The following is a 25533-nucleotide window of genomic DNA, read 5'->3' as shown; positions in this document are numbered from 1 at the left end:
TCCATCCGCCATCCTCTCTCTCTCCTCCTCCTTCCTTCCCCTCCGTCTTCTTCTTCCCTCCCCTCCTTTCTCTACGATGAGTAAAGCCATTCGAATCCAAGCTCCTCCTCCCTCTCCACCTCGCTCTCCTTCCCTCTCCTCAGATCCCTTGCGCCCTTCTTCTACCAAAGGTGAGAGAGAGCTCAACCTCCTTCTCTTCTTCGACGCGATCTGACCCGACCCATTTGCCTACGCTTTCCTCTTTACAGGATCTAAGCTATGCCGGAACATGGTCCTCGATGGAGTCTGTAGGAACGAAGACTGCGTCTTTCAGCACCCTCCAAAGAGCGAACTCCCTTCGAGCGCGAGCTCACCCGTCGTCTCGCCTCTCATCCCAAGGAGCACCCTCTCGGTCCAACATGCGGCAGCTCCAGCTTTCGTACCCAAGGGAGTCGTCACCTTGGAGCTTCCAGGATCAGCGGCTGGATCTCAACTGTGAGTTGGAGAAGCTCGTTGAAAGGAGGGACGAAAGGGAGGGAGGGAAGAGACGAGCTCGGGCTCGAAGGTCGCTCTTGAAGGGATCTATCCTGGGTTGATAGAGTTGATCTGGCAGTCTGAGGAGCCCAAGGCGCACATAGTCACCTTCCGAAACTACTTTACGAGCTCAGGGAGAGGAGGAAGAACTCAAGCTCGTCCGAATCAAGGTCGAAGCTGACCTCTCCCTCCTTCCTTCCTCCCTCCTCCTCCCCCAGAACCTCCCCGACGCTATCCGCTGCCACTCCCGCCTTCGTTATCGGAGCAGGTCGGTCACCAACAGCAGATCACGCTGAGGTCATTCAGGGTACTTTGAACGGTGCCTCAGAGGCCTTTACTCAGCTGTCTCTCGTGAGTCGTCGAGCTCATCTCTCAAACGCCTCCCTTCTTTCGTTTTGAAGCTCACCTTCTCCTCCCTCTCACTTCCTTCTTTTCGTATATCCAGGGAGCTCAACCTTTCAACCCATCCTCTTCCAGTACAACCCAACAACCTCTCCCTCTCCCTCCTCCAGATCTAGGAGTGTATGGAGATCTCGAACCTTACTACCCTCCTCCTCCTCTCGTTCGACAACCTGTGAGTCCCTTTCGTCGTCTCTCCGACTCAACTTCTTTCTTTCCCTCGTTCTTTTCTCACCCTCCCACCACCTCGTTCATTTCTTCCCTCCCAGCTCGACTACCACCTCTACACCACTCCTCTCCCTCATATCACCAACCTCCATCCCTCCCAAACGCCCATCCACACCTTCTTCCTCTCCCCAACCTTGCGCGAAGACCTCCAACGTCGCTCCTCAGCCCTCTCGGAAGTCTCGCCCGTCCCCGTTCCAGGCCTCCCAGATGAACTTCACGTTTATCACTCGTTGGCTCCGTTGGAACCGAGTCAGAACGGTCCAGAGGGCAAGAACAAGAGGGTGTTTGGGCTGGGGACGGAGGTCTGGAAGGCGATTTGTGAGATGGATGGGAACGCGTATGTTTTGAGGAGGGTGGAAGGTGAGTTTCTCGTCCGTGGAGGCCTTCGAACCGAGGGAGAGAGAGAGAGCTGATACCGAGGTTGGGTTCTGCAGGTTTCAAGATCCAGCACGACGGTGCTTTCGCTCCGATAGAAGCTTGGAGACGGATACGACATCCCAACGTCGTTTCTGTTCGAGAAGCTTTCACTACGAGGCTGTTTGGAGATCACTGTGAGTCTCCGATACTGCTCACTCTCCCATTCCTATTCCTTATCTCTCCCAAACCCAACTCAAACTTCTCCTTCCTTTGACGCGTTCTTCGTCTTCTCCCCTCTCAGCCGTCATCTTCGCCTACGACTACCACCCCACTTCTCGAACTCTCTTCACCGAACACTTCACTCCCAAACCTCCCGCCATCGGAAAGAACGGTCGTCTTCAGCCTCAGGAGATGCATGTGCCCGAGAAGGTCATCTGGAGTTATGTGACTCAGTTGTGCAACGCGTTGAAGGCGATTCATTCGGAAGGGCTGGCAGCGAGGATGGTGGATCCTAGTAAGATCTTGGTGACGGGGAGGAACAGGTGAGTTCGAGAGAGGTTGGACTTGGTTTGGGAGAGAGAGGAGAGAAGAGGGAGGGAGGAGAAGAGACGAGAAGCTGATCGACTTTGATTTCGGTTCGGAAGGATCCGAATCAACTGCTGTGGTATCCTCGACGTGGTCGCATACGATGGAGGGCAGAATCTCATTCACCACCAGGTTCGTCTTCGCTTTGAACGCACACCCGTCCTCCCTCGTCCTCTTGCCTCTCTGACCCACTTCCTCTCCTCCCCACTCCCCTCTTCGAACCCGAACAGCAAGAAGATCTCCAATCCCTGGGTAAACTCATCCTCGCCCTCACCAACCTCTCCCTCTCCGCCATCCAAAACCTTCCCAAAGCCCTCGAGATCCTCTCCCGCTCCTACTCCCTCGAGATTAAGAACCTCGTGCTCTTCCTCCTCAGCAAACCTGGACCCAAGGGAATCGACGAGGTGCTGAGCATGCTGGGTGCTAGGGTGTTGAACGAGTTGGATGCGGCTATGAAGTGAGTAAGACGGGAGGAGAGAAGGAGGGAAAGGAGGGAAAGGAGGACGCGACGGACGAAGGCTGATTTTGGTTTATCGTTTCGCCTTCGCAGCTACGCCGATATTCTCGAGAGCGAGATGACGAGGGAGCTGGAGAACGGTCGACTCGTTCGCCTCCTCTGCAAGTTCGGGTTCATCAACGAACGACCTGAGTGAGTCCATCTTGTCTCTTCTCGTTCCCTCCCGCTCTCCTTCGTTTCTGCCTCCCTTCGTTCCTGACTTTCTTTTTTCTTCCCCTCGTCCTCGAACCAGGTTCGACCACGACCCTCGCTGGTCGGAATCGGGGGATCGATACATCCTGAAGCTCTTCAGAGACATGGTCTTCCACCAGGTCGACGAGATGAACAAACCCGTTTTGGATCTCAGTCATGTGTTGACTTGTTTGAACAAGGTGCGTCTCCTTCGCCTCAGCCCTCGCTCTCTCGGCGTGCTCTGCCTTTCGCTCGAGCTGACTCTCGTTCTCGGGTTTTGCTACGCTCAGCTCGATTCTGGCTCGGACGAGAAAGTGATGCTCATGTCTCGAGACGAACAGAGTTGTCTCGTCGTTAGCTATAGGGAGATCAAGAGTGCTGTTGAGGCTGCTTTCAAGTGAGTCACCTCGTTTCCTAATTTACCCCATTTCCTTTCGAGACGTCACCCTCGAATCGTCGAGCGAGACGAAAAGTAATCGCGTTTGACTGACTTGATCTTCGTTTCCCGTTTCGTTCAGCGATCTGGCACGAGGTTCTTCGGTGTAGTAAGACGCGAGGAGGAGCAGAAAGGTTGTTTGTTGCCTGTCTAGCTTGATTGTTATCTCATAACCTTTGAAACTCAACACGCCGCCGAGGAGGAGGAGAAGAGGGGAGGGAGGCAGCAGACGCGTCGTGGGAGCCAAAGACCACCGACCTGTCGAGGAACCTCGACCAAGCAGGTAGAGCGAAAGAGGAGCTGAAGCTTCACATTCGACCGCGGAAAGACAAGGTGAGGGGGTAGATGAGGGTCTGCGAGGGAAGGAAGAGAGGATCAAGAGGTTGAAGACGCGGCGAGCTTGACTGGAAAATGTCGAAGCGTTTTTCTCTAGCGTGATGTGCGCACAAGAAGAAAGATGTAGAAACTCGGGCTTTGTTTTGATCGGTTCGCTGGTCCTGAGTGAATTGATTCGACGGTTTCATTCAGATCTGTCGAAGCGAGATCAATCCTTCTCCTCCTCGTCCTCTTCGTCCTCGTCCCTCTCGTTCCGCAAAAGTCCACCAGCCTCCTTCTCCTTGGCCTCGAGCTCTTTACGTTCACGACGCCTGCGAAAAAGAGAACGACTCGAGTCAGCTTGCCTTCTCACTCGTCTCCTCTCATCCGAGAGCTCGAGTCCCACTCTCCCTTCGTCTCTCTCCCTCTTGATACCACAATCTCATGTTTAAACGAAGGCGGAAGAGAGATATGACGTACCTCTTGACATCGAAGTTGTAAACCCGGGCCGTGTTGACCTCCATGATCGTGATCTGCTCCTTGAGGAACTCGACGTCCTCAATCAGGTTGGCCAGAGCGGTTTGAGCTGCCACGAGCTTGTCGGCGAGGAGAGCGGAGGCTTCCGAGAGAGGGTAGGAGAGCATGACGTTGGCCTACGATATCACCAGCACAAAACAAAAGGGAAGGAAGGTGGGGAGTGGAGGAGAGAAGAGGTCAGCTCGAAGAGGAAGAGGAAGGAGCGAGAAATGTTGAGCTTCGTTCGAAGCAAAGAAGGACAAGAAGAAGCCACTCACACCCAACCAAAGGTACACATCTCCCGTCTCCTGGATCTCAGCTTCGGCGTAGAGGGTATCGTTGAGTTCGAAGAGGGATTTGATAGGTTTGTCGGAGGAGGAGGACTGGTCGAGGTCGTCCTCGTCTTCGTCGTCCGAGGAGGGCTCGCCAGCAGCCTTCTTGTCGGCCTATACCATAAGGCGGGGAAGCAAAAGTGTCAGCTTTGAGCTCCTACAACTCTACTACAAGACCCAGCTGAGGTACGAGAGAGAGGGGGACATGGGGGAGGGTTAAGGTCGAGAAAGGAGAGCTCACCTTCGTCTTCCTCTCGAGCAAGAAATCAACGACCTTCAACGTCTTCTCGATATCAGGGATCTTCTCTAGCAGGCCCTTCTTCCTCTGAGTCTGATTGAGCTCCATGTAACGGTACTTCCTGCAAACGAGAAAGCGACGAAAAGGTCAGCGTCCGACGTCGAAGAACTGAGCGAAGGAAGGAAGGAAGGTGAACGAACGCGCTCATCTCCTGGAACTTTCGCAGAGTGGCATCGACGTCTCCGTTGGGTCCTCCAATGTACTCTTCAACAACAGAGACGAACGGAGCTGCTGGGATTCCTCGAGGGTTATCGGGTGTTCGTTGGACGACGGTGGTGGAGGCGGACATGGTTGAGAGGGAGGAGGGGGAGGTGCTGGCGTGAGCTTGATGGAGAAGAAGAGAGAGCTCTCTTTTGGGAGGGAGGAAAGGGAGGAAAGGTGGGAGACGATGCTGGCAGCTAGAGGTCCGAGCTGAGGGTAGAAGAAGGGGCCTAAAAGAGAAAAAGTGGGTGGGAGAGGTGAAGAAGGGTGAAGAGCGTTGAAGGGAGAAAGGTCGAAGCTCGAAAGCGTCCTCCTCCTTTCCTCCAACCGTCAGTACATCCTACTTCGATATTTAAGAACACCTCATTTTACCTCTCAGCATGTCCCCTTCGATACTCAAAACCACCTACTCCTTCACTACTCCTTCCAACCCAACCAACGCTCCTCCTCCTCATCCTTCCCCTCTCCTCGCTGAGCTTCCTCCTCCCCTCCCTACCCTCCCGACTCCCGTCCCAACCGACCACCTCTCCGACAAAGCAGAAGTCAAGAGCATAGCGGAACCTACAGGACTGTACGGACCTCTTCTTTCAGCCATGGCGGAGGTCAGAGAGAAGGTGAACGACGAGTTGACGAGCTGGAAGGAATGGGAGGACAAGGAGTTTGGAGGAGTTGGGTTGGGAGGCTCGAAGAAGAAGGACACGGCGGGCAAGAAGGTCGAGAGCGAAGGGGAGGATGATGGCGATGAGGAAGAGGAGGATTGAGTGAAGCTGGATATGTTTGGGATTCGTGGACGAAGGAAGGAAGGGAACGAAGGCGGAGGTCGAAGTGTTGAGCTCGAGGTTCGTCCATCTCTCCTTCTCCGACCACTCCCAGGGATCGTTGGATCCCTCGACGTCTCACTTACAGGGCTGTCCTTCCCGCCTTCGTTCCTTAAAGTTGCTCCTCAATATCTCGGTCCCCTCAAGCGGCAGCAAGAAGGAGCTTCGCCCTCCTCGACGACGTCTACCGTCGTTCACCTCCGGAGCTCGTCCTGGAATCGAAGTCGTACTGCTCTAGCTCAGATCCTATACGATGCTATATTCGCTGGTTTTCACAGTGGATATACCCGTTGAACCCTCGTGCCTTCTTGAGAGCGCACGCAGAGACGGGACGAAAAGAAAGCGACGCGCCTGTCAGTCTTCTTTTCCTTCCCCTCGAGTCCTCCTCTCTTTGATAGTACTCCGTCTAGCCGATCTAGAAACGGTACCAGCATGGCCATTTCGTACAAATCAAAACAGTAAACAAACGACTACCCGCTGCACCCAACCAGACTCTATTCGACCTCCCCACCCCTCCCCTCCAACTCGTCTACCAACTCCCTAATCCTGTCGTCCTTCTTCGACGAATACTCCCTCACCCCCTCGTTCTCCCTCCTCAACTCCTCCTTCTCCTCCCTCTCCTCCTTCAACTCCCTCCTCAACCGCTCAATCTCACACTTCAAACCCCCAACCTCTCCGCTCAACTTGACGTTCACCTCCTCCCATCGCTCCCACTTACCCCCCATACTTCCCCTTCAACTGCTTCCTCAATTCCTTGTTCTCCTCGTCCGCTCTCTCCAACCGCTCAAGGTTCTCCTTCGTCGCCACCTCGAGGATTGCTTCGCACTGAGACGCGACCGCGAGTTCTGTCGCTGCCTTCACCTTCAGCTTCTCCTCCCTCGATCTCTTTTTAAGAGCCTTGATCTTTGCCTCGAGATGCGACAGCGTTCCAAGGAGGGAGTAAGGTGACTTGGCGAGTCGTCGAGAGAGCGAGGAGGTGATTTTTAGACGAAAGGACGGGTTGTTGACGGGTTGGTTCGAGCTGAGAGTTGATGAGGCAAATTCCGCCTCGAGGCTTCTTCGGTAGAGTAAGATATACAAGCAGCTTCTGCAGTGGTAAAATGTTTCCTAGGGGAGGCAAACTCGTCGACATCGAGCTAATCACCGATGGCAGAGAGCGGGTGGGTCGGGAGGGAAGGAAGGTCGAGCTCAACTTTCAACCTCCGCGGCAAGGGCTTCTGCTGCTTTCAGCAGCAGCATGAGGTGATTTTTTGGAGTTCGATTGATACGGCGAAACACACAGTATCCCATCGACAGCTCATATCTCCTCTACCACTCTCTCTGGGACCCAAAATAAGCCATTGAATCAAGAGGGAAGCTCAACTCGTCGAACTCCTCCCAACCCTCACTCTCTCCCTTCCTCCTCCCCTTCTCTTTACGTCACTTCGCCTGTGAAGGCATGTATCTTCATCTGTACTACTACATAATCGTCGGAGAATATATTGAGGCTCTACGGAACACGATGAGCGCCTCGAGACGAAGCCGGCGGCTTGCGCTCATGATCGTTCTTTCTCCCTGCCTCCCCTTCTTCTCGCTTCTCTTGGTTCGGAATCCTTCGGCGGAGCATACACGACGACAGGGCTAAGCTCCTATGGGTGTCCATAAGCGCGAGTAGACACGCACCGCTGAGCGAAGACTGATCTTCGAGAGGACCGGGCAGGACGTTCAAGGAGGACCAGGTCAGCTCCCGAAGTTCATTCACCCCTTCCTCGCGCTGCTCTCCTTCACTTGGAAGTCGGAACGCGGCTATACGACCGAAGTGACCCATGCTATTCATGCCACCCTTCTCTTGGGAGAAGAGCGACAAAGCGCGTCGGGAGTTTGACGGTTCTGCTTCCCTTTTGATCCTCTCTTCCCCCCCTTGGCAGCATTTAGTCCGTTTCAACGCTCTACAGCTGTACTCTTTTCCCCACTGTGAAAAGAATTCCAGAACCGACCTTTCGTTCGCTTCTGACAGTCACCTTCCTTTCCAGAAGTTCCTACCACCTCGCCTTCCCCCTCCCTCTTTTCAGCGACTTCGACGCGCTCTTCTCCCCCCTCGGATCTTCCGTACTCCCCCCCTCCTTTTCTCCCGCCCTTCAGCTCCTCCCCTTTCCTCCCTTCAGCCATTATGTCGGACACCAAAGTCGTCCAGGTCAACCACGACGAGAAGCACAAAGCTCACAGCCCGAGAAAGGTCTGGCCTGCCAACACCAACGAGGGACGATGGTTGGGTCTTCGAGGCAAAAACCTCGTTATCGGTATCACTGCGACTGGTGAGCTATTTTTTTCTTCTGAGGCTGGCGTCGGTGGCGGGAGTGGGGAGTTGAAGACTTGGAAGCTGGAATTGTCGTCGTCGTTCTCGATCCATTCCCTCTCCTCCTCTTCCCGAGCTGACTTCAATCGCTTTCTCTGTTTTCGTTATGCAGCTACCATGGGTTTCCTCCTCTTCGGGTACGATCAAGGAGTCATGGCTGGAATCAGTGAGTCCATGCTCTCGGATCATCACGAACTCCTCCTCTTTCACGTCGCGTCTTCTCTACTTCTCTTTTCGTTCCCTCGCCCTTTTCCCTCTTCAGCCACTGACCTCGATAATTTTTGTGGCGTCGGCGGCTTCAGTTACCTCCAGGCAATTTAACGAAGAGTTCTACCAAACCCAATCGCAGGGTCCAAACGATGGTGCGTCGACTTGGGACCGGGCAGAAAAAGCAACAGCCAAGGTTCCAAGCTTTCACTACTGACGTCTCTGTTCTTACCTGCCACCGTCGATACAGTCTTCACCGCTACTATCCACGGGACCGTGGTGTCAGTCTACGAGGTGGGATGTCTGTTCGGTGCCTTGTTCGCCTTCTATTTCGGAGAGGCTTTCGGTCGTCGTCGAATGGTTTATCGTGCGTCTTTCCCGTCTCTCTTCCTCCCTCCCCTCATCGTTCCTGTCCATTTCTCGCACCTTGACGGCCGACTGACGTATCTGATCGCATTGGTCCTTCTCTTCTCTTCAGTCGGGTCTTTTGTCATGTGTTTCGGGTGCGTCCCTTTTCTTCGAAATTTCGCCTCAGAGTCGCGCGTTCTCTCTGACTCCTCCCTGCCGTTTCTCTCCTTCAGAACTATCATTCAAGTCACTGCTTACGGAACTCACAAGGGATTCCTTCAGTTCCTGATCGGTCGAGTTATTACTGTTCGTCCAGGTTCTTCTTCTCGGTCCTCAAATCAACTCGAGCTGATCTGCGTCGCGTCGCGTCCTGTCTTTCTTCCTTTCCTTCGTTCAGGGACTCGGTAACGGTGCGAACACTTCTACTATTCCTTCTTGGGTTGCCGAGTCTTCTAAGTCTCACAACAGAGGTCTTCTCGTCTGTATCGAGGCCTCCATGGTCGCCGTCGGTACCCTCATTTGTGAGTTTCCCTCTTCGTCGCGACTTCTCTCTTGCCCGCCACGCAAGCTGAGCTGACCTCCTCTCGCCTTTCTCTTCAGCGTACTGGCTTGATTTCGCCACTTCCTTTGTCGACTCCTCGTTCTCTTGGAGGTGAGTATCTGTTCTGTTGTTGAGAAGCAGCGTCGCCCCTGCTGATTTCCTCCCTCTCCCCGTTTGCTTCCCGTCTCAGGTTCCCCATCGCTCTCCAAATCTTGTTCGCGGCGTTGCTCTGCGTTGGTATCTACCTCTTCCCTGAGTGAGTTCCCCTTCTCCTTCGTCTCTGCGTTCGTCTTCTCGCCTCTGGCTGACCTTGGCGACCTTTCCCTTTTCAGATCTCCTCGATGGCTCTTTGTCCACGGACACGAGGAGGCTGCTTCCCAGATTATCGCCGATCTCAACGACCAGAACATCGAGGACGAGGGAACCCAGCGAGAGATCCGACTCATCATCGAGGGTATCAACACCAGCGCTGGAATTACCGGAGGAACCACGAACCGAGAGCTTTTCGTTGGAGGAAAGAAGCAGCACTTCCGACGAATGGCTATCGGAGCTTCTTCTCAGATCTTCCAGGTTCGTCGCTCTCCCTTGTTTTGGCCTCGATCGTCGAAACGAGGCCGGCGAGGCAGTATGACCCGATTCTTCTCTTCGACGCGTCGCTGACCTCCTTCTTCTTTTCCTTGCACAGCAACTCGGAGGTTGCAACGCTGTTATCTACTACGCTACTGTCCTCTTCGAGCAGTCTATCGGTCTCGAGACTCGACTCTCTCTCATTCTCGGTGGTGGTGAGTTTCTTCGTCCATCCGTTCTCTTCTTCTTTCCCGGTCCGAGGCTGACCTTGCTGTTGCTTTATATGTAAAAAGTTCTGTCAAGTGTTTATGCACTTGCGGCTTTGACATCTTTCGTCTTCGTAGAGACCCTCGGTCGACGAAAGATGTTCTTGATCGGATCCGCCGGACAGGTGAGTCGAGCGCGTCGATTTCTTTTCCGTCCTTCAACCGTCCCTGATCAACTTCTTCTGATTTTCAGTGCCTCGCCATGGTCCTCACCTTCGCTTGTCTTATTCCTGGAACTGCTGAAGCCGCTAAGGGTGGAGCCGTCGGTGAGTTCAGCCCAGTCCTCGTCCAACTCATTCGAAGCTGAACAGAACGTCTCCCTTTTCGCTTTGCAGGTATCTTCATCTACATCATCTTCTTCGGATCATGTTGGCTCCCCCTCCCTTGGTTGTACCCAGCCGAGCTCAACCCTTTGAGGATCCGAACCAAGGCCAACGCTGTCTCTACCATGGCCAACTGGTGAGTTCTCTCCCTCCCGCTCGTCAGACGCGTCGATGCTGACTTCGATCCCTCTTTTCTTCCCAGGCTCTTCAACTTCCTCGTCGTCCAAGTCACTCCTACTATGATTGCATCCATTGGATGGGGAACCTTCCTCATCTTTGCCGTCGCCAACGCTCTCTTCATCCCCGTCATCTACATCTTCTACCCCGAGACTAAGGGACGAACTCTCGAGGCCATCGATCTTAGTGGGTCTCGTCGCGTCTCATCTTCCCTCTCAATGACTCCGAGCTGACCCCCATGTCTCCTGTTCTTCTTCAGTCTTCGCTACTGCTTTCGAGGAGAAGGAGCGACCCACGCACAGTGAGTTTTCTCGACCTCTCGTGGGCAAAGCAAGAACGTCGGAACTGACTCTTCCCGCTCTTCTTTCCTTCTTTCAGTCGCCCAGCGAATGCCCTCGCTTGTGAGTCGACCTCGTCGCCATTCCTCCTCTGCACACTCTGAGCTGATCCCCTTTCTTTTCCCCTCACAGACCGACGCTGAGGTCGAGGATCTCACTCGAAAGATCGACATCCACGGACACCGAGGAAACGGAACCGATGCGGAGCGAGCAATTGGAGACGACGATTCCTCGTCCCCCGTCACTCGAGTCCAGAGCCCTACCTTCGGAGACGTCGTCGGAGCCGACAAGGGAGCTAGATAAACTCAGAACTAGATTACATCTCCTCCCGTCCATTTTTCCCGCTTTCTCGTGCTCGCTCTCCGTTCTCTTTCTCGTCTTTTTAATCCTTTCCCGTAGAATCATTCTCGTTCGTTTCTCGCTGCTTAGTAGAAAGCCTGTATCGCTAGTTTATAGCTTTGCCTCTTCTTCAATTTATGATTCGTTTCTGCCTTTTCCTCTGCTTGTCGAGCAAGAACCCACCCATCGCACGACGACGCGTCTCGAGGGCTCCCCTCTTAAATCGAGCGCGTTCACTCCTCCCTCTCAAGTTCACAAGCAAACTCTAGAGAGAAATCGAGAGATTTTTCTAATAGGCTTGCAGGAGATCGGAGTCGAAGTTGAGCAAACAGGTCGTAAAAGGTCATCCTCGTTTCGTTTCGTCTCTCTAAGCTCTTCGTTCTCTCCCTCTCTCCTTCCTCCCTACGCACTACTTCCCGACCCCCCGAGCTTCGCCTTGATCTTCTGCACCGTCCCTAAGCACCATCCCAGTCGAAACAATGAAGAAGGAAAGAAAGGAAAGGGTCAGTCTTGGGCTCGTTCGACCCTTTTTTGTTTGAGCTCAAGCTCGCTCGCTCTCCTCCTCCCTCTCCCTCTTCCTCCCCTCCTCCCTCCCTCTCCACTCACCTTTGATCCCCCCACCACCCTTCCCCTCCTCCTCGTTCATCACCTCCTCCAAGCTCTTCGAGTTCGGCTTCTCACTGAACGCGTCTGAACCACCCGTAGCACTCGCAAAGTCCTGAGCGCGATCTCCCGCGAACCCTGGTCCGGTTGTCTGGAAGGTGTCGATGTTGGAGGTGGGCGTGGAGGTTGAGGAGAAGGAAGGGTGGGACATTTGGTTGGGGGGGAGAGTGGAGGTTGGGAGGGAAGGAAGGAGGGAGGGGAGGGAAGCGGTGTGAGCTTTGAGCTTTTGGGCGAAAACGCGTCATTTCCCGCAGGGATTCGTTTGTGTGACTTTCTGAGGGCGAGAAGATAGGGAGATGAGAAGGGAAGGAAGGAGATGGAAGGAGCCCTTGACGTAGATTAGGGAGTCGGTTGCAGAAGAGAAGAAGATGAGCTGGGGAAAAAGTCAACTCGACGCGTCCGGCTCTTTCCGTTCCTTTCGACTGGCACGAGCGACGAGAAAGCAAAGCAAAGCAAAGCATGATCCAGAGCAGCGGTGAAACAATTCCACGAGAAAAGAGAAAGGGATAAAGAAAGGGAGGTATCTAGCGGATCCAGAATAAAAGCAACGAAAGAAAGGGGAGGGAGGCAGGGTAGATAGCACGAGCAAGAAAAAGCAAGGATACGATAATAGAAGGGAAAGCACCAAGAGAAAAAGAAGGGAGGTCGTAGCAAGAGTCGTTAAAGTCGTCGGTGGTCGTTCTAGTGAGTGGGGATGAAGGCTTCGACTGAGAAAGAGCAGGAGGAGGAGGGAGAGGAGAGTGGTCAGTTCAGAGACGCGTCGACGAACAGGGAACGAGGAAACTCACTGTCCCTCAGGATCGCTTCCGAGAAGGGACTCTTGAGGCCTATCATCAGGGCTGTAGAAGACAACGAACCGGAGGAAGGTCAGTTTGGGAGAAACGACGAAGGGAGAAACCGAGAGACGAGACGACTCACCCAGCAGCGTATCCATATGATTCATGTCCTTGTAAGCTCTGAACCTCACGTTCGGAACTCCCAACCCCACCAGCAGTTCCCTCATCAGAGAGGATTGAGTGACGGGGATGAACTCGTCTTTCCCTCTGTGCGAAACGAAAACAAAAACGAACGAAGGTCAGACTCGAACTGAGTGTGTTTCAAAGGAGGAGAGCATTTGACGCACCCATGAATAATCAACCACTTCTTGATCAACCTTCCTTCCACATCCAGCACGTTCTTGGCTGCGTAAAGCAAGTGGGAAGGCGAGGCGAGCATGGTGTCGGTTTGGGAAGGTCCGAGGAAGCGACGCGTCGAGGAGAGGTGTTCGATGTGGAGGGAGGCTTCGTGTCGGATTTGCTGGGGGACGTCGGTCATGGGTGAGAGGCTAAAGCACGATGCCAAGTATCAGAGAAGGGAAGGAGGATCAGCTCGAAGAAAAGAACGACGAGACAGAAACGGAAGAGGGAGAGAGCTCGACTCGACTCACGCCACAATCCCAGCAACTCTTGGAATCTCCACCTCCTCCCCAAAGATCTCGACCCTCTTCAATCCATTCGGCACCTCCTCGACCCCTTCCCCATCGAGCTCCTCCATCTCCCTCTCTCCCATCTCCCCGTCTCGCTCCCAATCCTGCTCCACTTCTCCCGCCCCGTACCCAAGACTCCCCCCACCCGCACTCTCCTCCCTCCCCTTCCTGTACCTCTCCCACAACCACTCGTCCCTACTTTTCACCACCGCATCCCTCAACCCACCACTCATCATCCCAACCAACGCTCCCGTTCCATGTCCCAAGAGATACATCTTCTCCTTGTCTCCTCCGAGGGATTCAGCGTTCCGAGCCGTCCAAGCGAGGAGGTGTCGAGTGAGCGTGACGCATTCCGAGAGGTTCGTGTGTGGGTAGGAAGGGAAAGTGGAGGAGGGCAGGATGACGAGGTACGAGGAGAGTCGGAGACGGAGGGCGAGGAGGGAGAGGAAGCAGGTTGGGAGCGGGGAGGTGGGCGAGGGGATGAGGACGATGATGGGTCGAAGGGAGGCAGAGGAGGAAGTGAGAGGAGTGAGAGCTGGGTGGTAGACGGAGAGGGTTTGAGAGGGGTGGTAGGGGATGTTTTCGCTGCAGAAGCGCAGAAGAGGAGAAAGTCAGGACGCGCACGACTCAGACGAAAGAGAGTTGAACCGTTCGACGAACCTAGCAATAGGATCCCTACTCCTTCTCGCTCCCAAGATCAACACTCTCCTCTGACACCACTGCTTAAAGAGAGCTATCCAGATGAAGAAACCTGACCAACCCCATCGGAGAATCGTCACAGAGAGGACGAGGTTGCGGGCTGAATGAAACAGAGTCCAAAAAACCAAACACGATCAGCTCGAGTTTTCCCCTCGGACTAGAAATTGTGGCGGAAACTCACTCGGACTAAGCGAAACGAACGGGCTTCTCGAAGCGGGTGGAGGATCGTTCTGAGCGAGAAGGAGGTAGAGCAACGTTGGGAGGGAGAAGACGAACGCTGAGGAACGAACGGGACCAAGCTCGTCAGTTTTAGCTCTCCCTCTCCTCTCTCCTCGAAATCAACCACGTCCCGTCGGTTAGTTTACTCACTAGCCAACGAAAACACCAACGTCGGCAAAAAGAAGATCCCCAGGAAAGGAACTGAACCAAAAACACCGAAACGGGTGAGCTCCCAATCCTCCCTTCCTTCGTTCAACATCCCGCTTTCGTTTGTGAGACTCACGGAACACCATTGCCAACCCCAAAATAGACCCCGCAGCTGATAAGACGATGGTCGGGAGGAGAGCGAGTTTGAGGAACGAGAGCAGGACCGAGGAGGAAGAGGGCATGGCGGGCGAGCTGTTGAGGCCGGAAGGGAGGAGGAGATAGAGAGAGAGAGAGAGAGAGAGAGGTGAGCCGGGAGGGAGAGAGAGGAAGAAGAGCAGAGAGAAGCGGACCTTTATATAGGAAAGAAGAGAGTCCGGAGCGGCTGTTAGGTTGAAGCAGGGTTCCAGGGAAGGAGGAAGGAAGGCGCGAGGGAGAGGGAAGGAGGGAGGGACGGGCTGAGCTCGAGCGAACGCAGCTGGTTGGGCCTTGCTGGTAGTCCAGATAGACGAGTCAGTAGAGCTCTCTATGAACGACGAGGAGAGAAAGGTGCTAGTCACTCACCAGACAACGAAGAGAAAGAACGAAGAGGGAAGGGAAGGAAGCCGTTGAAGGTCAGCTCCGTCGGTCCTCCTCTCTCGAATCTCAAACTCCTCTCCTCCTCCTCCTCTTTGTTGTTTTGACATGTGCCAGCCCCGCCACTATGATCTTTTCAAGACGAAAGAGCATGCACGAAATAGGTCAGAGAGATATGCAAATTGTATACTACTACAACAAAGAACAAACACGAACGCAAAATGCAGAGAAACGAAAAAACCAAAACAACCTCGACCTCACCTCATCCCCTCAAACACCTTCAACTCCCTCAGACTGTTCACGTTCAACGCCAACCCCGCCCGCTCCCGCATCGCTTCCAGCACGGCCGAGCAGAGAGCTAGGTACTGAGCTCGAGGTGGTCCGGTCAGGGTCTGTTTGAGAAGAGAAGGGAGGGCAAGACGCGGTGAGTTGTTTGGTTTGGTTTTGGGAGAGTCGACGCGACGAGAAGAAGGAGAAACGCACAGAGAGATGATCCGTCATGGTGAGCAGCATTTCCCGGATGCACGACACGAGGAAGGCTTTCCTTTGCTGCAAAATAGAGTTCCCAGCGGCGTTGCGAGAGAGTTCGAGGTAGATGTTGGCGAAGATTTCTGCTCGACGTCGAAAACAACTCAGAGTCAGCGCTCTTCTTCCTTCGAGGAGCAGAAAGGTAAGCGACGAGACTCACCACTCAAGATATCAACCCTCTTTACTTCAAACAGATCCAAATCCAGTACGAACCGTCCGTCTTCCTCGTTCTTCTCGAGCGGAAGATCGGCGAAGAGGTCGGTGAGGGAATCGAGGTTGAGGACGAGGGAGCAGAAGTCTGGCTCGATGGTGAGACGGGAGGAGGGGACCATAATGGCTTGGAAGAAGATGGGGATGAAGTGCTCTTTGAGGGGCTGGAGGCGGAAAGAAGTCAGCGGAAAAGAGAGGGAAGAGGAGAAGAGAGACGCGACGGAGACGAACCTCGTACGCTCCAGGGTCGAGCGATCCAACGTTGTAGAGGAACCGAAGTCCGACTTGACGTTTGGCAGCTGAGTCTCCGATCCTTTTCCACGATTCGGGACCGAGCTCGAGGTAGCTTGACCAGTCCTGAGGAAAAGCGAAGGAGAACGAACGAGGAAACGAGACGCGTCAGAACTCTTCCCTCTTTGTCCCTCGAAAGTCAAGCCGAGACTCACCTGATCCTTCTGCTGCACCAACACGCTAGCACAACCAGCCCAGCAGTCCACCAACTGATCCACATACGCCTCCTTCTCCTTCCCTCCCTCCATTAAACCCTCAACACCTCCTCCAGCGAACAAGTTCGACAACAGCTTGTAGATAGCCGGTGAGATCCTCTCCTTCACCACCCCAGCAAACACCTTCTCCATCTCCCCAACCTTCTCCCTCCTCCTCGTCTCCTCCAGAGCTTGAGGATCCTCGACTTCAGGTTCAGCCTCAGCGTCGGTTCCGTCGAGGAGGGCTCGAAGAGCGGGATCGTCCAGATCGATCCTGTCGAACTCGGCTCCGTACTCGTCTTGGGACTCTCCGTTGGGTTGGGGACCGCCGTGGAGGAGAGGACGGTTGGAGAGGAGGTAGGCTTGCCGAGTGTCGAGGAAGGATTGGACGCACTTGATGACTTCGAGACCGATTCGAGGGTCGGAGGCGAGAGGGGAGAGGAGAATTCCTTGAGTCCAGGCTGAGAGGGGAAAAGAAGGATAGCGAAAAACGATAAGCACGAGAGCTCACAGAAGAAAGAAGTGAGCAGGAATGAGACTCACAAGGGTGAAGAAGGATCGGATCCGGATACGAAGGACTCTCTTCCTCCCGCTCTTCTCCCTCCTCCTCTCCGTTCATCCCTCGGATACAGATGATGTTCCTGATCGATCCCAACAGCAGCAACATCGACCAGATGATCTCGCTCTTCGGCGTCGTCGAAGCCTCTACTCCAGGACTCTTCCTCCTCTCGCTCCCGTTCGTCGCAGGAGTAGGAGGTCTCTCCAACCTCGCCGCCTCCTTCAACAACGTCTCCGTCATCTCGGCGAACCAGTCGACGACTCCTCCCAAATCCACCTCGACCTGTCGAAGAAGGATGGCGATGTACATCATGGCTCGGATGCAGATCTTCCTCGACTTGAAGTCGCCCTCGTCGAAACGAAGGTAGAACCTCATTTGACGAATGCAGTGGACGGCGTTGGGTGGTGAGGGGTCGAGGAGGATCGAGAAGAGGGAGTAGGTGTAGCGATTGATGAGCATGGAGAGTTCGGTCATGGAGGGAGGAGTGGTTCGAGTGAAGGGAGTCTTTCCGATGGGTGCTGAGAGGTTGAGGAGTCTGACGATAGATCGTTCCGCTTGACGTTGGGTGACTCCTCCTTCGACTCCTTCCTGGACGGTTCGTTTGATGTCTCGAACGGTGAGAGCGAGGATCTTGAGGAAGATGTCGAACGACGAGTCTGATTCCTCGTCGACCTTGAGGATGAGCGACTGGTTGGACTCTCGAATGAAGAGAGGGAAATCCGACGTCGGATCCGATCTGAGTTTGATGAACTTCCTGCTCTTGAATATCTTCTGAACGAGGTATCCGAGGAGGTTCTCCTGACCGTCGAGCTTCCACTTCCATCTCGTAAGGAGGAGATGAAGCCGTCCTAAGATCGTCCAGATGTACTGATCCCTCTTGCTCAACGCCGACGAAGGAGCGAGCCTGTCCGTGACGACGTCCGATTCGAGTCGAACTGAGGAGACTGCTTTGGTGATGAGGGACCATGAGGAGGATAGCATAGGCTTCGGTCGAGAAGTTCCGAGGGAGGAGAACTGGGAGAGGGAGGTGAGACCGTGAACGAGGTACCAGATCTGTTCGGCGGCGAGCAGATTGTTTTGAGGAGAGCCTGATGCTTCGAGGGCGTTGGCGAGATGGGTCCAAAACGACGAAGGTCCCGTTGCGAGCTCTCTCGAGTCGAGGGCCGAAGCAAGATGGATGGTTCCGACCCAGAGCTGAGCCGTGAAGTCTTGGACTTTGAGCGACGGCGCGTCCTCCTCCTCTCGACTGATCTGAGCGACCTTGACCGACTTGACCGTCCTGTTGAACCCGTGGGCGAGGAGTCTCCGAATGAGAAGGACAACGAAGCCTGGCGAGGCTTGGAATTGAGGCTCGAGACCTTCGAGGATGTCGAACCGAGTGCTGAGCTCGACGGCGAACCAATGGAGGGAGAAGAAGATCCTCGTCTCTGCGACCCGTTTCGACGACGTTGGAACCGAGAACGTCTCCATTCGACCGAAGAGCTGATCGAGGAATCCTTGGATGGCTGGCTTGAAGACGTCGATAAAGTCCGCGTCGGGGACCTGCTGAGAGACGAAGAGGCAGGCGAACCTCATCGCGTCTCGAGCTTCGATCTCTCCCTCGACCTCCTCATCGTCCTGGCCAGTCCTAGCCTTCTCGAGAACCTCGAAGAGTCGATCCGTGATGATTCCAAAGACGGGAGCGAACTCGATCCTCGACATCTCGGGGGAGAGCTCGAGCTCGAAGACGGAGCAAGGTTGAGGGAGCGGGAGGGGAGCGGGATCGTCCGTTGGGTTGACGAGACCGACGAGTTCCCAGAGTCGACCCTTCGAGATGTCCGAGTCGTTGGGGAAGGAGACTCCTGTTCGAAGAGGGAGGATTTCGAAGTCGAGGCTGAACTTGGCGTAGGACGTCCAGGTAACTCCGTCGATGGTGGTGGGCTCTCGAAGAGGAACGGGTCCGACGTCGACGAGTCGCTGCTGCTGCTGCTGCTGAGGTTGCTGTTGTACCTGACGACCTGCTACTGGCTCCGGTGACCGAGACTGGGAAGGAGGAGTTCCGAAGTCCTGCTCGTTGATCTGACGAGGTCGGAGAGGGATCGCAGGAGGCGCTGGTGGTCGAACTCCTCGAGCGGCTGGTCGAGGAGGAGGGAGGAATCGTCGAGCTGGAGGACGAGCGTTGACGTTCTCGTCTTGACCGCGTGGTGGTGGAGGACCGAAATCTCCGCCGAAGATGCTGTCGTCGTCGAGAACGATGGGAGGAGGTCGTTTGACTTTGGGAGGACCGGCGTTTCGAGCTCGATGGCGAGGAGGGACGTTCGATTTGGACTTGGGTTTGGGTTTGTGACGACCGAGCTGAACGACTCCATGGGAAGGGGTGTTGAAGGATCCTGCTGTAGCTGCTCCAGTTCGGTTCCGAGCCGACGAGCCGCTGACCGACGAGTGGTGGTGGTTCTGCTGCTGAGGTCTCCTCGCTCCTCCTCCTCCTCCTCTTCCCGCTCGTGCTCCTCCGACCCCTCCTCCTCCACCGCCGACGCGTCTCCTCTGCACCAATCCTCCCACCCTAGGACGACTCGTTGCTGCCGTTCTGCTAAGCATCTGGTCGACTACACTTGGAGCTCTCCCTCCAGCGATGCTCTCCCCTCCGAAGACACTCGCCGCTCCGCCTCCGAAGACAGATCTCGCCAGCCCTCCTCCTCCTAACCTCCCAGGACCGAGAGGAACCAACCAATCCCTGATATCTGCATCCTCAAACTCAGCCTCCTCGCTCTCCTCCCTCTCCCTCATCGCCTCTCCAGCACTGCTCATCTCGTCCTCATCCTCCTCACTGATCGACTCGAATCCGGCTCCCACAGCAGCTCCGTACCTCGCCTCCACGAGCCTCTCGTCGATCTCGTTCCCTCGATCCATCCTAGCGTTCTCTCGATGGTAGAAAGCCTGTCCCTCCGAGACCTCAGGATCCGACGCGTCGAGATCCGAATCGTCCGAGACGTCGACAACTTTCCTCGGTTTCGTGACGGTGGTTCCATTTCCCCGACGAACGACGGATTGACCTGCTTTGATGGGACCTTCGGAGGTTCGATTTCCAGCTCGAGCAGCTTGTCGACGAGCTTCCTTGGCCAGGTGGTCTTTGCGAAGGTTGTTGATGGCAACGGCCGGAAGCATTCGTCCGAGGATTCGAGAGCGTTTGTGGTCGAGGGTTGGACGATCGGTGGAGGAGGAGTCGTCGGAGTCGGAGGAGGCGTTGGGATTGGAGGAGGAAGAGGAGGAGGAGGATTTGGAGCCCGCACGACGAGAGAGTTGACGGCCTCGCCGAGAGGAAGCGGCTTCTGGAGGGGAGGAGGAGAGGACGCGTCTAAGGGTGGCTGCTGGTGCTCGAACTCGAGGAGGAGAGGGAGAAGCCCCGTTGTCGAAGTTGTCGGGAGGATAGTCGTCGAATGCTCGATTGGGGAGACGATCCTCTGAGCGTTGTCGAGGGGGAGGAAGAGGAGGAGGGGAGCGATCGTCTCGGAAGGGTCGTCGGGGCGAGGCTGATCGTCGACGAGAGTAGGTTTTGCCCTTGGATCGTTTCTGTGGTTGCACGTCCAAGAAAAAAAGAGAGAAAAGTCAGCTCTCTCTTCAGTTTTAGCCTCTTCTCCGACGACGATCCGAGCCCCAAACTTGACGCGAGGAGAACTTACCTTCGCTCCTCCTTTGGAACTCTCACCAACTCCTTCTTCAGCCTCCACCCCACCACCCAACAATTCCTGCATCGGAAACGGCTTCGGCTTCTTGATCCTAACCTTCTTCTTCTCCTTCTCCTTTCCCTTCCCGTCCTTCTCCGGCTCCTTCCCCTTTCCCTTGTCCTGCTTCTTCCTCCCCAACCCAGCCTTCCTCCTTTCCCTCTCCACCTCATCTCCCTCTCCATCACTACTACTCAGCAACCCAGCAACAGCAGCGCTCCCAAAGAGCCTCTCCATCTCCTCCCGACTCAGCTCCTTGTGCTTCTTCTTCTTCTCTGCCACAGCTTCCTGACTCTCCTCCTCCTCCCCACTGTTTGAGTACCCCTGCTCCTCTTGGGCATCGGCTCTCCCCTTCCCCTTCTCCTTCCGCTTCCTCTCCTTCTCCCTCTCCTCCTCCTCGACGACTAACCAACCTCCAAGCAACGAAGGATCCAACGGCGCTGCTCCTCCTCCGTTGGCTCGTCGAACAGCTTCGGCTTCCTCACGAGCGTTGACGATGGCGAGTTTGTTGCCTCCTCGGGCGAGAAGGTACTGGTACTGAGCTCGTTCTCGAGTGTAGGGGTTGAGCTGGAGGGACGTTCGTTCTCGGAAGACTCGTTGAGGGACGTAGGCTTCCTGAGGGTCGGGTTGAGGGTCGTCGTCGGCGTGAGGTTGAGAGAGGAGAGGAGGTGGAGGTAGAACGGGTCCTAAGGCTGCTGCTGCTGCTGAGGGACCTGCCGGTGGTGAGGAGTTGGCCGTGAGGGCGGGAGTGAGGATGGACGAGAGCGCTGCTTGTTGAGGGGATTGGGGAGGAGGAGAGAGCGAAGCGGAGGATTCGACGCGTCGTTTTTGGTTGGAGTGGGAGTGGGAGGATTCCGGGGAGTCGGGGAGTTGAGATTGAGAGTGGTGATGTGGTTGCTGAGAGAAGGAGGCGAAGAAGTTGAGAGGGTCTGGGTCTAGATCCGGGACGACGGAGGAGGTTCCTGCGAAGGGTAGGGTTGAGTCTCTCGGACGAGGAGTTGAGGAGCGAGAGCGAGGTTGGGATTCGTTCGGAAGGGATGGGTGTGGAGATGGTGTGTAGTACTGGTTTCAGGGAATGAGAGAAAGAGAGAAGAGAAGATGTGAGCTCGACGTTCGAGACGAGTGCGAAAAGGAAGCGAAAGGGAAAGCAAAGAACCACTCACAGGTAGCTCCATATCTCCATTCCCGTATTCCATCTCCTCGTCGAGCATGGACTGAGATTCTCCCACAGCTGCTCTCTGCTCCTCGTCCACCTCCATCGACGCGTCGTCCAACTGACCGACCTCCTCCGACTGACTCTGCGACTCTCTCAGCTCTCCCTGCTCCAAAGTCGACGTCCGAGACTGTGCAACAGATCTCCTGAATTTAAGAGTCACGGTTTCGAGGGGAAAAGGTGACGCTGGTAGCCGAGAGGGACCTGCGACGGCATTTCCAGGAGGAGAGGGTGAAGGGCGCGACGGAGGTTCTGGAGAAGGAGCTGTGGCGAAAGGGTTCTGAGGACGAGTGGTCGAAGAAGGTGTTGACGATGGCTGACCCGCCTGCTGTAGAGATAATAAGAAGATAGAGTCAGACGGGCCCAAGAGTGAGAAGGGCGAACGAGACGAACCTCCTGCTCCGTTCCAACTTCCGGCATTGGACTTGGACTCCTCGAAGTAACAAAGTGACCTACCCAAGACGGACCAGCTGTTGCGTTCGTGGCGACGATTTGAGAGGCGAGAGGAAAGGAGGTGACAGGCTCGTGGGACGCGACTGGAGGAGGAGGTGGGGAGGGCGAAGGAGAGGAGCGACGTTTCGAGGGTGAAGGAGGAGGAAGAGGTGGTTGGTAGCCGAGTCGAGAGGGGCCAGCGATGGAGTTGCGATGTAGTGACACAGGTGCTAGTGGAGATGGGAGTACAAGAGGAGCTGCTGCTGACGGGGAAGGAGTCGGGTGGAGCGGTTTCCGAGAGGAAGGAAGTGAGGTCGAAGCGGGAGGAGAGGGTGGTTGGGCTCGAGAACTTGGGAGGTTGAGCTGTAAGACATCAAAGTCTAGTCAGCCTCTTGCCCCTCCGTATATAATGCAGGCAGGTAGACTCGAACATACCTCTGCATCGTTCTCCATCCTCAACGACGGCGACCTCTGAACGAACTGACTTCCTCCTCCGAACCTGCCTTCCCAAGCTTGCCCTCGCCTCGTCGCCTGCTCCCAAATACTTTCTTCTCTTCCTCTAGAGTCTACCAGCAACGTCTCCTGCTCCTCCGTATCCGAAGTAGGCACGACGTCCGAGTCTTCGTCTTGATCGACCTCCTCCTCGTCGTTCGCGAGCTCACTTGGATGCTCCTTCCCACCTTCTTCTCCTCCTCTCCCGACTTCCTTCGCTCCCTCTGGCAAGGAAAGACGAGGTCGCTTGAGGGGAGACTCTCCTCGGTGAAGTCCTTCGATAGCTGAAGTTGATTTGGGTAGCGGCGACGGGAGAGGAGACCGAGAAGGTTGAGGTGGCGGAGGAGAGGGAGGAGGTGAAAGACGTCGATGCCTTGGAGGAGAGAGAAGAAGGAGAGGATCGGGAGGACTTGATGGAGGTTGAGATCGAGAGGGAGAGCGGTCCTCCATGCATGCAGCAGCCCCAAGAAAATAGAGTGGAAGGAAGACGGTTGGGTGGAAGGAGGTGCTGAAAGTTGAAGGTCAAAGGAAGGAAGGTGGAGCGAACGACGAGCTTGCCTTTTCGACGCGAAGAGATCGACGCGTTCCTTGATTTTTCTTCAGCATTTTTCTTAAAGACCATCTCCAGCTCGAGATTTCAAGCCTTTGATGAGATAGAGAGAAATACCCTTCAAAAAGTCTCTGCAAATCGGTCGTCGAGGCCGCGACCTCTCCGACCTCCTTCGACTCGAGCTCACCGTCGTTCCTTCCTCTCACCCTTGCACGCTCTCCCTCGCTCCCCGTTTCGTCCAGGTCATCCCTTCCAACAACCGTCATTCACGAGTCCACGACTTCCAAATCCCAAGCTCTCAACTCGTCCGGTGCTTTCCCTTTGCGCTCTCGCATTCAACTTCTCTCCCTCAAGTAAATCGTTACGCCCGTCCAATCTCTAGAAATACTAGTCCCCAAGATCAACGCCCTACTCCTTCCTAGACGAGTACTTCTTGACGCACTCGAGGTACCACTTCATGTCCTCGGGAAGAACCTGATCGAAAGGAAAGATTGAAACGACGCGTCGTCCAAGATCAGCTTCTGTTCCTTTCGACCTCGCTCGAGTCCGAACGAAAAGAAATGGACGTACCTGAGGAGTGATTCCGTGACCTGTGTACGAGAAGAGTCAAAGATAGGACGAGGGAAGGAGGAGTCAGCGCTTCGAATCCGACGCGTCGCCGCGATGAAGCGACGTCCTTCCTCGTTCCCAAGTCAAAGACGTACCGAGATTCGAGATCCATCCCTTGGGTCCCTTCCCCTCTCCAATGAACCCAGCACAAACCCTCTTCACCTCCTCCTCGATCCCCTCCTTCCCACCGTAAAGACAAAGCGGGTCCGCGTTCCCTTGCAGCGCGACTCGTCCACCCGTGATGACCTTGGCCTCCTCCGCGGTGATGCACCAGTCGAGAGCGAGCACGTCGAACGCTCCGGACTTGGAGAGGAGTTCGAGAGACGAGTTGGCTCCTTTGGCGAAGAGGATGATCGGGGGAGGCGTGATGCCGAGGGCGGTGAGTTTTGAGCGGAAGAGGGAGGAGATTTTGAGGAGGGGAGGGAGAGCGAAGGTGGTGAAGTGGTAAGGGGTGAGTTCTCCGGCCCAGGAGTCGAAGATTTGGACCATCTTGGAGGTGGAGGAGGTGACGAAAGGGGGTGGAGGGAGGGAGGGACGGAGGAGGTCAGCTTCAGCCCTCTGCTCCTTCCTCCTCCATTTCGAGCCTTCCGACTGGGGAAGCACACTCGCACGAAACTCAAGACTGAGCATAGACATAAAATAGACTCACCTGAGCTCCAGCCTTGACCTGTCCAACCAACAGATCCGCACAGACGACCGCGATCCTGTCCAGCAGCTCAGCGGTCTCCTTTGGCCACTTGAACAACCAACTCTTGCTCTTCTGGAACGTCTTGGTTCCTCCTCCCTCGACCATGTACGAGAACAGAGTGAAAGGAGCTCCACAGAACCCAATCAAGGGAACCTCTCCCTTCAACTGCTGCCTCGTCAACGTGATAGCCTCGAAGACGTATCCGAGGGTCTCGTTGATGTCGACGTCCTTGGTGAGTCGATCCATATCGGCGGGAGTGTTGATGGGTTCGGGGAGGTAAGGTCCAGGAGTCATCTCGACGACGAGACCCATGGCTTGAGGAACGACGAGGATGTCGCAGAAGATGATGGCGGCGTCGATGAGGCCGGAGTATCGACGGATGGGTTGGAGGGTGAGCTCGGCGGAGAGAGCGGGCGTTTGGCAGCATTCGAAGAAGGTGTGCGATTTTCGGAGCTCCATGAACTCTGGAGGAGGAGAGATGTCGATGATTGGGAGGTAGAGAGGGCCATGGGAGTGAGAATTGAACGAGGGAAGAGCGTAGGAAGGTGCGATGAGGAAGGGAACAGAAGAAGAGAAGAGGTCAGCCTTCCTTCACTTTTTCCTTTCTCTCGACTCGTCTCTACACAACCCTTCGAAGAAAGACAACCCACCAGGAAGGTATCGTCCAGCCTGCCTCATAACCCAAGCAGGAGCTCGCTCAGTCTCCTCACCTTGCGACGAAAAGCAAGAAGGAAGAATCGGGTCAGCTCGTTCCCTTTTCACCCCTCCACCCTTCTCAGCTCAACTCAACTCACCTCGAGCAGCTCGGATGAGAAGATCGTTCCTGAGAGGAGCGAAATCGGCGTCGGTTTTAACTTCGTAAGGCATGGTGTCGAAGAAGAAGGAGAGGAAGAAGGGGGGAGATGTGGGTAAGGGGAAGAGAGGGAGGAGGGTGAGCTCACCTCGATTCCGAGCCCTCTTTTTCTTTTTCTCACCAGCGCCTCGGTCGAGGAAGGGAAAGTAGAATGCTCTTCGGCCCCTTGGTCGAGTCGAGCGAACCGTCTCTGTAAGATTTCAAGTCGCTCGAGGGACGAGGTATGGTTTCAAAAGCCGCTCGGGAAACTCTAAGGAGGAAAACCTGACTCTGGGAGGGAGAGCTGCTCAGCGCGTCCTTGCCGTCTTCAGGTCGATGCT

At 55.2% G+C, this 25533-nt stretch overlaps 7 protein-coding genes across 7 annotated transcripts; 3 read left to right on the top strand and 4 right to left on the bottom strand.

Annotated features, from left to right (window-relative positions):
* Positions 1–5: 5 nt before the first annotated feature.
* On the top strand, positions 6–3393 carry PAN3 (PAN-complex poly(A)-binding subunit PAN3). Its single transcript, XM_076641049.1, has 13 exons — positions 6–170; positions 249–474; positions 732–864; positions 959–1087; positions 1182–1500; positions 1575–1691; positions 1799–2039; positions 2142–2214; positions 2313–2539; positions 2633–2731; positions 2832–2970; positions 3061–3167; positions 3289–3393. Exons 1-13 carry the CDS (start codon positions 77–79, stop codon positions 3314–3316), a joined length of 1932 nt encoding a protein of 643 aa, XP_076495321.1. The 5' UTR covers positions 6–76; the 3' UTR covers positions 3317–3393.
* Positions 3394–3527: 134 nt separating this feature from the next.
* On the bottom strand, positions 3528–4956 carry PAC10 (tubulin-binding prefolding complex subunit PAC10; the record flags this gene model as incomplete). The annotated part of the gene is made up of 4 exons (XM_076644026.1): positions 3528–4174; positions 4316–4474; positions 4611–4728; positions 4808–4956. The coding sequence occupies 4 exons, from the start codon at positions 4954–4956 to the stop codon at positions 3905–3907; spliced, it is 696 nt and encodes a 231-aa protein (XP_076495320.1). The 3' UTR covers positions 3528–3904.
* A 292-nt stretch (positions 4957–5248) lies between these two features.
* Positions 5249–5924, top strand: BDY24DRAFT_416340 (uncharacterized protein; the record flags this gene model as incomplete). Its single annotated transcript, XM_076643571.1, has 2 exons — positions 5249–5581; positions 5805–5924. 2 exons carry the CDS (start codon positions 5249–5251, stop codon positions 5922–5924), a joined length of 453 nt encoding a protein of 150 aa, XP_076495319.1.
* A 1911-nt stretch (positions 5925–7835) lies between these two features.
* BDY24DRAFT_435448 (general substrate transporter) lies at positions 7836–11234 on the top strand (the record flags this gene model as incomplete). The annotated part of the gene is made up of 18 exons (XM_076644179.1): positions 7836–7980; positions 8134–8187; positions 8324–8383; positions 8479–8595; positions 8707–8731; positions 8810–8882; positions 8974–9097; positions 9177–9228; positions 9308–9373; positions 9450–9687; positions 9803–9899; positions 9978–10075; positions 10144–10216; positions 10286–10409; positions 10476–10636; positions 10710–10751; positions 10829–10851; positions 10921–11234. 18 exons carry the CDS (start codon positions 7836–7838, stop codon positions 11089–11091), a joined length of 1743 nt encoding a protein of 580 aa, XP_076495318.1. The 3' UTR covers positions 11092–11234.
* A 931-nt stretch (positions 11235–12165) lies between these two features.
* BDY24DRAFT_435447 (alpha/beta hydrolase family protein) lies at positions 12166–14979 on the bottom strand. Its single transcript, XM_076644178.1, has 11 exons — positions 14882–14979; positions 14671–14809; positions 14457–14572; positions 14324–14374; positions 14136–14231; positions 13916–14054; positions 13217–13840; positions 12914–13114; positions 12709–12833; positions 12579–12629; positions 12166–12497 (listed from the first exon to the last, which is right to left on the bottom strand). The coding sequence occupies exons 3-11, from the start codon at positions 14560–14562 to the stop codon at positions 12472–12474; spliced, it is 1419 nt and encodes a 472-aa protein (XP_076495317.1). The 5' UTR covers positions 14563–14572; positions 14671–14809; positions 14882–14979; the 3' UTR covers positions 12166–12471.
* Positions 14980–15030: 51 nt separating this feature from the next.
* Positions 15031–23152, bottom strand: BDY24DRAFT_435446 (Mus7/MMS22 family-domain-containing protein). Its single transcript, XM_076644177.1, has 10 exons — positions 22457–23152; positions 22046–22384; positions 21540–21914; positions 20335–21438; positions 16660–20224; positions 16078–16577; positions 15863–15988; positions 15582–15795; positions 15377–15504; positions 15031–15285 (listed from the first exon to the last, which is right to left on the bottom strand). The coding sequence occupies exons 1-10, from the start codon at positions 22961–22963 to the stop codon at positions 15151–15153; spliced, it is 6993 nt and encodes a 2330-aa protein (XP_076495316.1). The 5' UTR covers positions 22964–23152; the 3' UTR covers positions 15031–15150.
* On the bottom strand, positions 23079–25283 carry BDY24DRAFT_110342 (uroporphyrinogen decarboxylase). The gene is made up of 6 exons (XM_076635849.1): positions 25155–25283; positions 25011–25070; positions 24322–24824; positions 23768–24161; positions 23634–23653; positions 23079–23537 (listed from the first exon to the last, which is right to left on the bottom strand). The coding sequence occupies exons 1-6, from the start codon at positions 25225–25227 to the stop codon at positions 23472–23474; spliced, it is 1116 nt and encodes a 371-aa protein (XP_076495315.1). The 5' UTR covers positions 25228–25283; the 3' UTR covers positions 23079–23471.
* Between the last annotated feature and the right edge of the window lie 250 nt (positions 25284–25533).

This window comes from Mrakia frigida (genome assembly GCF_051309035.1).
Source record: "Mrakia frigida strain ATCC 22029 unplaced genomic scaffold BDY24scaffold_21, whole genome shotgun sequence".
Lineage (NCBI taxonomy): Eukaryota > Fungi > Basidiomycota > Tremellomycetes > Cystofilobasidiales > Mrakiaceae > Mrakia > Mrakia frigida.
Note: the sequence above shows the minus strand (reverse complement) of the source record. Positions and strands in the feature narration are given on the sequence as shown.